The sequence below is a fragment of the Vulpes vulpes genome, chromosome 3 (genome assembly GCF_048418805.1).
Source record: "Vulpes vulpes isolate BD-2025 chromosome 3, VulVul3, whole genome shotgun sequence".
NCBI lineage: Eukaryota > Metazoa > Chordata > Mammalia > Carnivora > Canidae > Vulpes > Vulpes vulpes.
In genome coordinates this window covers 60,562,147-60,576,226 of record NC_132782.1, presented here as the reverse complement: position 1 = coordinate 60,576,226, position 14,080 = coordinate 60,562,147, and the positions used below count along the sequence as shown (strand labels likewise).

The 14,080-nt window shown below is 40.1% G+C and overlaps 1 protein-coding gene across 13 annotated transcripts; it reads left to right on the top strand.

The window, feature by feature from the left end:
• The first annotated feature begins 2,745 nt into the window (after positions 1-2,745).
• Positions 2,746-14,003, top strand: ZNF639 (zinc finger protein 639). Of its 13 annotated transcripts, XM_072752638.1 has the most exons (8): positions 2,873-2,907; positions 3,491-3,541; positions 4,311-4,446; positions 6,278-6,349; positions 6,965-7,033; positions 8,308-8,418; positions 10,724-10,858; positions 10,989-14,003. In XM_072752638.1, the coding sequence occupies exons 5-8, from the start codon at positions 6,976-6,978 to the stop codon at positions 12,140-12,142; spliced, it is 1,458 nt and encodes a 485-aa protein (XP_072608739.1). In that variant the 5' UTR covers positions 2,873-2,907; positions 3,491-3,541; positions 4,311-4,446; positions 6,278-6,349; positions 6,965-6,975; the 3' UTR covers positions 12,143-14,003. The 13 variants fall into 13 exon arrangements, with proteins under 13 accessions (XP_072608735.1, XP_072608737.1, XP_072608736.1 ...); XM_072752634.1 differs by lacking the exon at positions 4,311-4,446 and having other exon boundaries at positions 2,746-2,907; XM_072752635.1 differs by lacking the exon at positions 4,311-4,446 and having other exon boundaries at positions 2,767-2,907; positions 3,491-3,599.
• The last annotated feature ends 77 nt before the right edge of the window (positions 14,004-14,080 follow it).

The following is a 14,080-nucleotide window of genomic DNA, read 5'->3' as shown; positions in this document are numbered from 1 at the left end:
CAAATTAGCAGACCATGGTTTATTTTTTTTTCTTTTTTCTTTTCTTTTTTTTTTTTTTTTTTAATTCATGAGATACACACACACACACACACACAGATGCAGAGACACAGACAGAGGGAGAAGCAGGCTCCATGCAGGGAGCCTGACATGGGACTCGATCCTGAGTCTCCAGGATCACGCCCTGGGTTGAAGGCAGCGCTAAACCGCTGAGCCACCCGGGCTGCCCCAGACCATGGTTTAAAGATAGAAACAACTGTATGGTTGCTTATAGTGGAATTCCAAGGTGCCATTAACATTAATAGCATAAAATATATTCAGGCAATATTAAGGGGCTGGTTTTTTTTTTAATTTTTAAAACAAATTCTGAATGAATGGATATAGATTTTTTTAAAAATAATGTGCAGCTCTTGGGCAAAATGCTACCATTGGTTAGTTCTGGGTTGTAGGATTATAACTTTTTCTTTTGCTATTTGTACTTTGTTATTGTCTCCATTATGTGATAAAGACGTATCCCTATTCTAAGAAAAAATTAAGCTAGGGATGCCTGGGTGGCTCAGTGGTTGAGCATCTGCCTTCCGCTCAGGGATCCAGTCCCACATCCAGCTCCCTGCAGGGAACCTGCTTCTCCCTCTGCCTATGTCTCTGCCTCTCTCTGTGTCTGTCATGAATAAATAAATAAAATCTTTTTAAAAACTAAGCTACACTATAAGTGTGGTTTAAAAAAAAAAAGTTGGAGAAAATGATGATTCAAGGGGCACCTGGGTGGCTCAGTTGTTTGAGCGTCAGCCTTTGGCTCAGGTCATGATCCCAGCATCCTGGATTCTGCCCCAAGTGGAGACTCACTGCTCCTCGGGGAGTTTGCTTCTCCTTCCTCCTGCTCTTGCACTCTTTCTCTCCCTCTCAAATAAATAAATACAATCTTTCTTTAAAAAAATGATTCAATACCCCTTTGGCCAAAATTATATTAGAAGATAGCAAACTCTACAACTCCGTACTCTCTTTTGAGATTTTAGGGTTTCATCCGTGCAGCCACCACCGTCCCTTAAAAGGAAGGAAAGGAAGAGACGGATGCAAAAATGAAACTGGGGAATGTACTCCAGCTAATCAAAGTAGCCTCAGACCTGAGATTATGCTAAAGGACCAGTAAGCATTGTGATGCTCTTCTCATTTATTTCTCTGGGAAGGGAAGATAGGGTGGGTTGGTTTGTTAATTCAAGTAATGTGCTGGGCTGGGGGTGGGGGGCGTGTTTGCTCTTACAGCATAATGTTTTTAAATAAAACTTCAGCCTAGAATGTAAAGATTTTGGCAGGAGGCTAGGATGAGCAACACAGTAACTCAAAATGATCCCATACCACCCCCTTGTGGCTTCCACTGGGTCACATCGGGGAACAGCCCAACCAGCTAAGCATGCATAGCGTTCTTCATAAATTCAACAAACACGTGTCCATTCCCTATTCGGTGGCAGGTACTAACTATACTAGAATTTTAAAATGCCACTAAATCTCTTGTACTTCATCCAGGCCATGCCAGCATTCGTGAATATTCACTTCTTCGGGCTGAGTACACACACAGAAGTTGAGGTCATAAAGACTGAGCATCGCAAATTGGTGTCTCTTTAAAATGTGGCTTTACCTTCTGGGCTAGAGGTGAAGGTATGGGAGCAAGGTCTGTGATTATTGCTCTCCAGGGTGTGGTTAGTTGTGTAGCATGCGGTGATCAGAAAAGGCACCGCGGATGTGGATGAAAAGACATCGATTGCAGCCCCTACTCTCAAAGTGACCTTGAGCACGTGATAACCCGCATGGGCCTCCTTCGTCTACTTAACAATTATTTGAACCCGGGCGCTGAGGGTACAAAGATGAGTAAGACCTAGTCGGTTTAGCGCCGCCTGCAGCCCAGGGCGTGATCCTGGAGACCCGGGATCGAGTCCCACGTCGGGCTCCCCGCATGGAGCCTGCTTCTCCCTCTACCTGTGTCTCTGCCTCTCTCTTTCTCTGTCTCTTGTGGATAAATAAATAAAATCTTAAAAAAAAAAAAAAAAAAGATCTAGTCTTTAGACCCTCGCTTTTCTAATGCGTTAACTGGGAGTGACAACTTCAATTCACTATCAGAGATGAAACACATGACCACACTTCTACAGGAATCTTCGTTTCTGAAACCGTGTTCACAGGTTCGCGTATGCTTGTTCGATTTAATCCTCTCCACATCTGCTCATGGGAGCTCAAAAATCCGAAAAGGAACGAAATCATCTAACCTAATCCCCTATAATTTCACATTCATTCCACCGGGATTCCTGGAGCCAAGGAAGCCCTAATAATGACTCGCGATCCTCAAGCTTTCCAGCCTCCTGCCCGTGGGCAGGGCACTCGCAGCCCAGCGTCGTTCTTGGGTGGGGCCTCGGGGAAAACCCTGGACCCGCCGTCGCCTTTCCGTGCCCGGCAGGCAGCTGCCGCTCTGCGGACGGAGCTGCCCTCGGCCGGGCCTCCCCCGTGCAAGGCCACTGTCGCGCGCCCCCTGGAGGAGCAGCCGGGTGGGAAAGGGGCCGCGAGCTGCCGCGCTAGTCCCGCTCCTCGGCGGCGGGAGGCAGGGCGGGGGCGGGGGCGGGGGCGAGTTCCGTCCGCGGCCTCGCCGGGAGCCGTTCTAGGAAGTGGAGTCACCCGCTGGGCTCCGGAGGGCCGGGACCCCGCCCGGAAGAAGCCCGCGGCGGCGCACAGGTGCCGGCAGGGGGCGCAGGCCGCCGAGCCACCCCCGGGGCTCCAGCCGGTGGTCCCTCCCAGGTCCGCTGTGCAGCGTGGCCGCGCCGCCGCTCCCCTGCCCCCCGCCCCCGCCCCCGCCCCCGTCCCCGTCCCCTCCCCGCCCAGTCGGCGGGGCCCCTGAGGTGCGCGGCGCAGGCGCGGAGCGAGGCGGTGAGTGCGGCCGGCGAGCCTGGGCCTGGGGCCTGGCGGGCAGGGCGAGAGGCGCGCGGAGGGACGCGGGCCGCCCGGCAGCGCCCGGGAGCGCGAGGGCCCGGCGGCCCCTCCGCCCACGCTCGGGCGCCGCCGCCCCGCCGCTGCCGCCGCCGCTGCCGCCGCCGGGAGCTGCGCCTGGGCGGGCCGGGCGGGCCGGGCGGGCCCCGCGGCCGCAGGGAGTGTGCGGGCGCAGCCTCCCGCGGAGAGGCCAGGGCAGGCCCGACGGCGCCCTTTGAAATGAAACCCTGCCTCCGTTTCCGGGCGCGGTGGCGGCGCCCCAGCCGAGGCAGCCGAGACCCGCTCCCCGCACGCGCGCGCACGCGGAGGCCGCCTCGGGCCTCCGCCCGCTGCCCTCCCGCGGGCCCCTTTGGGGTCGCCTAGGCGGCCCGTGGGCCCGGCGCGTGGCCGGCGGCTCCTGCCCGGCCGCCCCTCGGCGGCCCGCGGCGCCTGGGCTCGGGACCGCGGGTGCCCGGCTGGCCCCGGCCGGTGCCCTGGGCCGCTCCTCGCGGTGCTCAGACGCCCCTTCTGGTTTCTTTTTCAGTACAACCTAGGGACGCGAGTAGTTTGAAGCAGTTCATCTCATTGCAGAGAGGTAAAAAACGTGTCCTTTGGCAATGCTGACATTGGAGTCGGACGTACCGTGGCTCTAGGTCAAGACCTCTCCTGAAACGTCTTTGTGTTTGCTATTTTTTTTTAAGATTTTATTTATTTATGCATGAGAATACACAGAGAGGAGAGAGAGAGGCAGAGGGAGAAGCAGGCTCCATGCAGGGAGCCCGACGTGGGACTCGACCCTGGGTCTTCAGGGTCACGCCCTGGGCCGAAGGCGGCGCTAAGCTTACGCTGAGCCACCCGGGCTGCCCATGTTTCTGTTATTTTAAACTCTGGAGAGTATATACTTATCTTGAAATGAGGGTGAAAAAGAACTTGCTTTAAAAACCTTATTGGAAAGGTGAAGCTTTTGATTGGAAATACTTGGTTTATTTTTGTACCGCTTAGAGAATGTTTGTATTACGTGAAAGGCTGTTGATCTCTCTTTTTTTTTTATTTTTTATTTTTTTGGCTGTTGATCTCTTTGATGAAGATACTGACTGCCTGTTTTGTGGCATTTTGCACGTTGTTGGGGGGGGGAAATGACAGGTGGAGAGATGCCAATATGTATTTTGTAAGTTGCTTTTTGAAAAAAAAAAAGTAGTACTGCATGTGGCATGGTGTCATTTTTGTAAATGTGAAATATATATGGATACCTTAGCATAGGAAACTGTCTAAATGTCCATCAAAATGTTAGCAGTGGTTTTTCTGCGTGAATAGATTCGAGGTGCTTAAATTACTTTCTAACCTCTTTCCTCATTTTCCTGCAGTGACATGTATTCTATGTGTAATTTATTATATGTGCTGCCAAAGCGAGGACTTATATGTGTAATTTATTAAGTGGGGAAAAGGAAGTGAATGATTAGGTCCATGAGATTCAGAATCTTCCCCATGAGAGGAAGACCAGTGAGTAAATGTTCATATGACATCTTTTAGTAAAAAGCCAAGCTTCTTCATCAGGGCAGCTATGTATACAAAAAGCACGTAAGAATATGTGCTGAAATGAAGGATAGTATTTCTGGTCTTGAGTAGGCATGTTAGCATTCATGCTAAAAGGAAGTCTGGTAAATATTTGGATATTGTTCGGCCTCACGTCGTAGTCAGAGCTTCCCTCATCAAGGTGATCCTGTTCCTCTCATCTGACAGTCTGAATCCAGGCCAGCTTGCAATGTTAATTCTAATGCCATACTTGCTTTCCTTTCCTTACTTTTTCATTCTTCAAGTTGGAAAGAATTTAAAGTGTATTCTGAAATAGCAAGAGGTTACTTTAATGTTTGGCTGACAGTTTTCATTGTTCTCCCTGATAGTTTTAGAACATTTAAAACAAAGTGTAGCGCTCTGGGCTGTATAAATTCTAGAGGTGTGCAGAAGAGGTATTAGGAATAAGTCTTGAAGTTTTAGTTTATTATATAATAAGAAAATTTTTATTTTTTTAATGCACTTGTTTGGGAAGGGTTCAAGGAATGCTATTTTGTGTTCAGGTGAGCCTTTATATAGAGAGAGACTATTTCTATAAATCCATTGTTGTTGGTTTCTTTGGGTGATTCCCTTCCCTTTCTCCCAATTGGTGGTGGAATAAGAACTGGAAGATGTAACTTGCTGGTAATAGTGATTAGCAATGAAAATTACACAGAGTTGTTCGAAACTCGAGTCAGAAGACAGGCTTTTTCAGTTCTGTTCTGCTGCTTAGTTGACTGGACTTTCACTGAATCTGCTTCCTCATCAGTGAAATTGGAGTGAGTTTGATAGTAGCCCCTCAATGTACCTCACAGGATTGTTGTGAAGATCAAATAAAATAAGAGGAAAATGCCCAATAAACTAAAAAGCACTATCTTATTACTGCATGATCACATGACCTATAGCGCTAATATAGCCAGAACTTAGTGAAGTAGCAAAAACAGTGTGTGCACCTGAAGTTCCTTACCATTAAAAACAAGATGAGCTCAGTAATGATACCAAGTTATACCTGCCATGTATATTACTTTGACAGTAAGAAAAGCAGCATATAATGCTAGTGGAGAAAACATGTTTCTTTTTCTGACATCCCTTACTTGCCCACTTCTGTGAAAGAACACTAGCCTGAAATGGAAGAGGAGATGCTGATTCTGACACTAAGTTGTTACTTGAATTGGAGTAATCTCTTTATCTCCCTATTTGTTTCCAAAGTATATGCTTTAAAAATAGATCTTTATTCAATTCTAACCCTACCACTTATTAAGAGTTGCCTTGACTTAATTTTACTATGCCTCAGTTTCCTCATCCGTAAAAGGTAAATAATTTTGAGAGGATACTGTATATTTTTCATGTTACAGGATTAAATAAGATAAAGTGTGTGCACAGCCTGGCACATGATAGGTGTTAAATAAATGGTCATTGTTCTTATATTGTTAAATAATCTATAAGAACTTAGTATAAAGTCTGATTTGGTTCACTTTCATTGTATTTGCTTTCATTATGGCTGAATAAATGAATCAGATTTATATTCCTATTTTGCTGTTAAATTATAGCTTAAGCTTTAGAAAGTAAATTCATTTCAAAGAACAATGACACATGTATACACTCACATAGTTATCAGTTTTTAGTGCTTAATACAGTATATTCAAAAGATTATTTATACTTGAGTTAATTCCGTGTAACTTTGCAGTTAATTAAAGACCTGGTGCCATTGTATTTTTGAGTCTCAGAAGTGAGCTACATTTTCGCTTGTATGACTTCTGTCGTGTTTTTTTTTCTACAGGCATTTTTTACCATCTGTGAAAACTTCCCTGTAATTCATTTCTCCTCCCTACAGTATTAAGAATTATACCATGTAAGTGGAATGTGGAAAACCAATTAACCAATTTTATAAGAGTCCATGGGAATCTGATCATTTAAAAATTAAACAAAAGTTGCTACCTGCTTTGTTGAATATGACCTTACAAGTAAGAAAAGTATTTTTTTTCTTGGAAATTATATTCTGAGCTTCTACATGATGAATATATTTTCTGGAAGTCTGGGGATAGATACAGATTTGTGACAATATTTTTTAAGGAAATATATACACCTTTAGCTTGAAAACTGCATCAAAATACTCCCAGTTATAAGAAATGTACTTGTTTTATTCTTAAAAAGATGCCATAGCACCAATTTTTTAAAATAAAAAATAAGAGTATAGCTTAGTGTAATTATCCAGTTCTCACAATTACATCAACATCTGAAGTGGACTTCTCAACCTCACCAAGAAAAAAGATTTTGGTGTCCTGCCTTTAAACTTGATCAGAAAAAATAAACCCAAAATATAAATGGAGGCATTTCTCTTACAAAGTAGATTTTCAAGTGGCACACACATTTCTTATTACCAATAAATTCTTTGTTTAGAATGAATTTCTATAAAATATTAACAATCTTTATTTGTGGTATTTTTGTTAAATTTTTCCATTTTTAGATTGAAAAGATATGAATGAATATCCTAAAAAAAGAAAAAGGAAGACATTACACCCTTCTCGTTACTCAGGTCAGTGATTATTTTAAAGTTGGACCCTGGATTCATTCCCATGCAATTACATTTTTATCCATTTTCTCATAAATGATCAGATAACAGTTAAATATCTGGGTCAATTTTTAGGTAAGAGAAAACTTCAAGTTCTCTGAATGTATATTCATCTGTCTACCATGTGCTAGGCACACATCAGAACTTTACAGACATTATTTAATACTTACAACTTAATGGTTGAAAGATACTTAAAATTAGATATCCAAAGTTCCACACTTACACAGCATAATTGGGATTTGTGTAATTCCAAGCTTGTTCTTCATGTACAGCATTAACCTTGATGGAAGATATTTGGATTATTGGGGAATTTTTTTTTTTATCCTGTACATTATTTTCAGAAATATGAACTTTATTTTTATTGTGTTCCTTTGGGTCCTCTAGTTGAGGTTGGCCCTGCTATCTTGGCAGTAAGAAAGGTCTTTGACTTCACTCATATGTGGAATTTAAGAAACAAAACAGGAGTATAGGGGAAGAGAGGGAAAAATAAAACAAGACAAAATCAGAGATTTAAGAGACTCAATCACAGGAAACAAACAGGGTTGTTGGAGGGGAGGAGGAGCGGGGATGGGGTAACTTGGGTGATATACATTAAGGAGGGCACATGATGTAATGAATACTGGGTGTTATATAAGACTGATGAATCACTGAATTCTTCCTTTGAAACTAATAATATACTATATGTTAATTGATTTTAAATAAATTTTTTAAGAAGAAAATAAAGTATATGTTAGTGAAAAAAAGAGGTCTTAGTGGCCACCTATAACTAATCTCACATATATATATATTTAAGACAGTCTCTGGCATACCTGTTAGCCTACCCAAGCTACACATTCTTCGTATCTGAGGAAATTAAACCTGGTTTACTGTCTGAGAATGTCTGTATGCCTTTTGCTTTCTCTTCAGCACATGGCAGATCTTCTTGGTAGTCAATTCAATGTTTATAACTTATAGAATTCTGACAGGCAAATCTATCTTTGTGTGCTTCAAGTGCTATTTTGTAAATCGTGTAGTTTGTGGTTTTTTCAAAGCTCAGTGTCAATATCAGATCTGAAATATAGAAGCTTTCAGAATTGAGGGAAATATTAATACTTTATTACAAATTTGAAAGTGTATATGTTAAGGGATGGCTGTTATTAACTGTATATATATTTACTTGAAAGTTTTAAAATTTTGCTCTTAAAAAAAATTTAAAAAATAAATAAAAAAATAAAATAAAATTTTGCTCTTATTTTCAGATTCCTCTGGAATAAGCAGGATTGCAGATGGATTCAATGGAATTTTTTCTGATCATTGTTATAGTGTTTGTTCTATGAGACAACCAGACTTAAAATATTTTGACAACAAAGGTATATATAATATTTTCCAAAATATCCTTTAAGTTGTATTTTTATATTCTTGAGAATGTGGGTAAAAGTTTTGACTTCTAAATGGGCAAGTATTCAAATTTGTCTAAATGTAGGGAAATGAGGTTCTTATAAGAAAGCAAATATGAATGTTTAATTTTTAACATTATTTTAGACCTATATATAAAAAAGCACAGTGTCCTAAGCCTATTTTAGGTGGCCAGGAATAAGTAGAAAATCAAGACTGACCTGGAGTTGGGAGCATATTTATGATGAAAGGTTAGGAACAGTGCTATACACAGTTCTTCCACGAAGGTATAGTCCAGAAGGCTAAATGGAAGGAACAAAGGATGAAGGGTTTGATGTTTTTCAGTCTTGCATCTTGTATTGACTCTTTTCAAGAGCATTGAATAATGATAACAACTTGCATTTATTCTTTCTTTGTGACCATCAAAACTGCCAATTTCCTTGAGCTCCTATCATAGACACAGAAACACAATTAAAAAAAAAAAAACAAAAAAACAAGGAGTTGGAGACATTTGCATAAACTCATGTTTGGCTTAATAGAGACACAGATGGTTACATATAGAGACATTTATAGATGTCTGTGCGTACATAGCAATGTATACGCATTTTTACTCTGTTAGCTGAGAAGGCCTAAAAGAAATGACACCCCAGTAGGAGTGAGCCCAGATTTTGATTTCTAAAACCATTCTCCAGTAAAAACTATTACTTAGAGAAGTGGCTGATTCTAATTCTGAGGCAGGAAATATATATAAGATACAGGTATACCAAAGGAACACAGGAGCCAACTAAAAGAGATCCCAGTAGCCAAAGCTGAAACAATTTGAGGGGGAAAAAAAAAGAATTATCACCCAAAGCATAAAATATATATTCTTGAGTCCATACTGATGTGATTGAATGAATGAATAAAAAAGAAAATCTACAGAAGAATTCCAAATTATTTATGTGGGTACTCCTCCCTCAAGGAGGTAGAACATAACTCTCCACTTCTTAAATGAGGATTGCATACTGGGACTTCCTTCCTCGTATGCAGGGAATATGGAAAGTAAAAGAGTGACTTTACATCAGAGAAACCTGACTGTTGTGATGGCAGTTTGCCTCTCTGGTCTACCTCTATTAACCCATAATCCCAGTCTAATCATGAAAAAAACATTTCATTAATGGGACACCCTGCAAAATTCCTGACCTGTACTCCTCAAAACTATCATGGTCATCAAAAACAAGGAAAGTCAGAGAAACTGTCACAGCTAACAGTATCCTAGAGGGAGATGATAGCTAAATGTAATGTGGAATTTTAGGATCTTGAAACAGGAAAAGAACATTAGGTAAAAACTAAGGAAATCAGCTTAAGTGTGAACTTGAGTTGATATCACCTTACCAATATTGGATATTGATTGGAACAAATGTACCCTATTGTTATAAGAGAATGGAGAAACTGGACGGTCTGGGCGGCTCAGCAGTTTAGCGCCACCTTCAGCCCAGGGCGTGATCCTGGAGACCCGAGATAGAGTCCCGCATTGGGTTCCCAAGCGTGGAGCCTGTTTCTCCCTCTGCCTGTGTCTCTGCCTCTCCCTCTCTCTGTGTCTCTCGTGAATAAATAAATAAAATCTTAAAAGAAAAAAAAAAAGAGAATGGAGAAACAGAATGCAGGATATATGAGAATTCTCTGTACTATCCAAATTTTTTCTGGGAACTTCTAAAAAATCTTTTTTTTTTTTAAATTTTTTTTAAGATTTTATTTTTTACACAGAGAGAGAGAGGCAGAGACACAGGCAGAGGAAAAAGCAGGCTCCATGCAGGGAACCTGATGTGGGACTCAATACCGGGACTCCAGGATCACGCCCTAGGCTGAAGGCAGGCGCTATACCGCTGAGCCACCCAGGGATTCCCCTAAAAAATAAATCTATTAAAAACAGCAGTGACATGATTTGCAGCCCAGTTTTTTATGACCTGTACTTCAGTTTCCCCATGCTAAATTTAACATTGGGACTAGGCTTAGGGAATACACTCTTATTCAGACTTAGTAACTTAAACTTAAAATTCCTAAGTAATTTTAAAAAGTATATTCTAGTCCAAATGGGGCATGGAAGCAAAAGCAGTTGATTATTTGGACAGATTTCTTTGTGTGTGACTGATACAAGGATAACATCCATTTTCTGACTAAATCTAAGTCCTTTAGTTCCTACTGGAATTCAAAGTTATATTTAAAACATTTAGTGCTTTGTTTAATAACAATTAATAGTTAATGCTTTGATATAAATAATAAGTATTTTTCTTTTTACAGATGATGATTCTGATGCAGAAACATCAAATGACTTGCCAAAATTTACAGATGGGATCAAGGCCAGAAGTAGAAACCAGAACTACCTGGTTCCCAGCCCTGTACTTAGAATTCTAGACCACACTGCCTTTTCTACAGGTTAGGGAAACCAGTTAATAGCATTTGCTTATTTTATGTAGATTCATGGAAAAATAATGTATAAAATAAATGTTTTGCCAGTTATTCAATAGGTCTTATTTAGTAATAATAGACTTGTTACATTTTTCAGAAAAATCTGCTGATATTGAAATTTGTGATGAAGAGTGTGACTCACCTGAGTCAGTCAACCAACAAGCTCAAGAGGAGAGTCCTATAGAAGTTCACACTGCTGAAGATGTTCCAATTGCTGCAGAAGTGCACGCAATTTCTGAAGATTATGATCTAGAGACCGAAAACAATTCCTCGGAGAGTCTCCAAGACCAAACTGATGAAGAGCCACCAGCTAAACTTTGCAAAATTCTAGATAAGAGCCAGGCTTTGAATGTGACTGCCCAACAGAAATGGCCTTTACTGAGAGCTAATAGCAGTGGCCTCTATAAGTGTGAACTTTGTGAGTTCAACAGCAAATATTTTTCTGATTTAAAGCAGCATATGATCCTGAAGCATAAGCGTACTGATTCAAATGTGTGTCGAGTATGCAAGGAGAGTTTTTCTACTAACATGCTTTTGATCGAACATGCCAAACTGCATGAAGAGGATCCCTACATTTGTAAATACTGTGATTATAAAACAGTAATTTTTGAGAACCTCAGCCAGCACATTGCAGACACCCATTTTAGTGACCACCTCTACTGGTGTGAGCAGTGTGATGTACAGTTCTCATCAAGCAGTGAACTCTACCTACATTTCCAGGAGCACAGCTGTGACGAACAGTACTTGTGTCAGTTTTGTGAACATGAAACGAATGATCCGGAAGACTTGCATAGCCATGTGGTAAATGAACACGCATGTAAATTAATTGAGTTAAGTGATAAGTATAATAATGGAGCACATGGACAGTACAGCCTGTTAAGCAAAATTACCTTTGACAAGTGTAAAAACTTCTTTGTGTGTCAAGTATGTGGTTTTCGGAGTAGACTTCATACAAATGTTAACAGGCATGTTGCTATTGAACATACTAAAATTTTTCCTCATGTTTGTGATGACTGTGGGAAAGGCTTTTCAAGTATGCTAGAATATTGCAAACATTTAAATTCACATTTATCTGAAGGGATTTATTTATGTCAATACTGTGAATATTCAACAGGACAAATTGAAGATCTTAAAATTCATCTGGATTTCAAGCATTCAGCTGACTTACCTCATAAATGTAGTGACTGCTTGATGAGGTTTGGAAATGAGAGGGAATTAATAAGTCACCTTCCAGTCCATGAGACAACTTGATTATTTAGCTGCCACAATGTTAATGTAAAATAATAAAAATTTTTGGATATGTTAAATGGATGATTTTGAACACAACTTATGAGAATTGCTTTTAACAAGATTTTTTTAATTGTCCAATTTTCTTGGCATTGCTACATTTTTTCAGTATACAAGGGTATGTGAATGTGGTATTTTCAGTGTATGGTAGTTTTAACCAGTCTTGGTGTCTGTTGTCTTGTTTCTTACATAAGCTTTGATTTCATGAATTGATGGAAAACATGTACTAAAGAAACTAGACTATATTTTTCCTTCCGTAACCATGGGTGCTATTAACTTTTTTAAACTCAAGACAAACTCAGTTTTTCACGTATGAAATCATTACTGCGCTATCAAAACTTAAATGCAACATACCATACAATTAAGTTCTCTGATCTTCCTATTAATAAGAACCCAGACACTCCTCTTGATTCCCCATCAGGAATTACCCCTAAGACTATCAGTGGACTCTCCACCCTGCATAATTCTTTTAATAACACTAGGAGGCAAGTGTTATAGTAGGAAGGGAAGATCCAGTTTTGTTGGCAGTCTTTTTTTTTTTTTTTATGTTTTTAATTCTCATTCTATTTTAGCCCCTATCTACAAATTAAATGATTTAAGATGGGAATGAGGAGGAACACGTAAGGGTTTAGACAATAAAAAGTAAAATTTCATAACAACCTTTTCACAATTCATTTTCAGTTACGCAAAGTGAGCCCAAACTGCTGATGTCAAATCATTTATTGACTGAGAAAACCTACTATTAATATAGCATTAGGAAGATATGGGAGATAAAATGTTCTAGCCTTTCTTTGTCTAGTTGATGGCTGTCTTCACATTCACTCTGTATGCAAGTCTAACTCCCCATTTTATAAGGTCACCACTCATACTGGATTAGGGCTAATCTAATGACCATATTTTAACCTAGTAAAGACCCTGTCCCCAAATACGGTCATATTTGGAGGTACTGGGGCTCAGGACTTCAACATATATGGATTGGGGGATAGGAGAAACAGACATAATCACAATTCAATAGTAGCTTCTTATAAAGTATCACAAAGATATGATTTTGTCTATCGTACTCTAATAAACACTGCTGCTAACAGTATTATTCAGGAATACTGATTTAGTTGAAGAGATCCATTTACAACCTATGGTTTCCCCACTACCAGAACCATGGAAATTTAGTCTATTTTGAGAATGGTGACAGCAACAAGTTTTTTCCGATCATTTTTAGCTCTACTATTGTCATATGTGTATAATTTTATTCCTAGAAACTCATCTGATTGGAACATTCCAGATAGAGCTACCTGATAGAAATATTTCTGTGGAGACTTAGAGTGGTTTAATCTAGAAGAGAACCTTAGAAATCAACTGGTCTAAACCTTCTAGTCTGCTAAAGTTTCTTGTAGAAAGAGGCCAAGGTCACAAAACCAGTTGTAGCAGACAGGAGTGGAATCTAAATTATTTGGCTTCCAGTCTAATAATGTTTCCATTACAGCATGTAACATTAAAATCTAAGCTTTGTCCTTGGGGTGTTTTTCATGACTACTTAACCTAGCTGTTCTGCTACCTTCTTGGTAATTCTGTTTTTATGTCTTTTTTATATACATCCACTTTTAAGAATTTTATTTTTAGGAAACTGAATAATGCCTTCGTGGGTTTGTTTTCCAATTTTATATTGCTTTACATTTGATCACATTAATAATCAAAATGACTAATGAAACCTCAAGATATTAATCCAAGTTTTACAACCATATAATTTTGTACTTTTTAGTAAATCTGCTTCTTGAGGCCATATTCCACAGACAGTTTGTCCAATAAAAACCTTTTTGCTTTGGCTCAACTTTGAAATAAGTCAATGACACCCATAAATTGCTTGGGTAGATAGTTTATATTTTTAGTTTAAAGAACTTTGAAAAA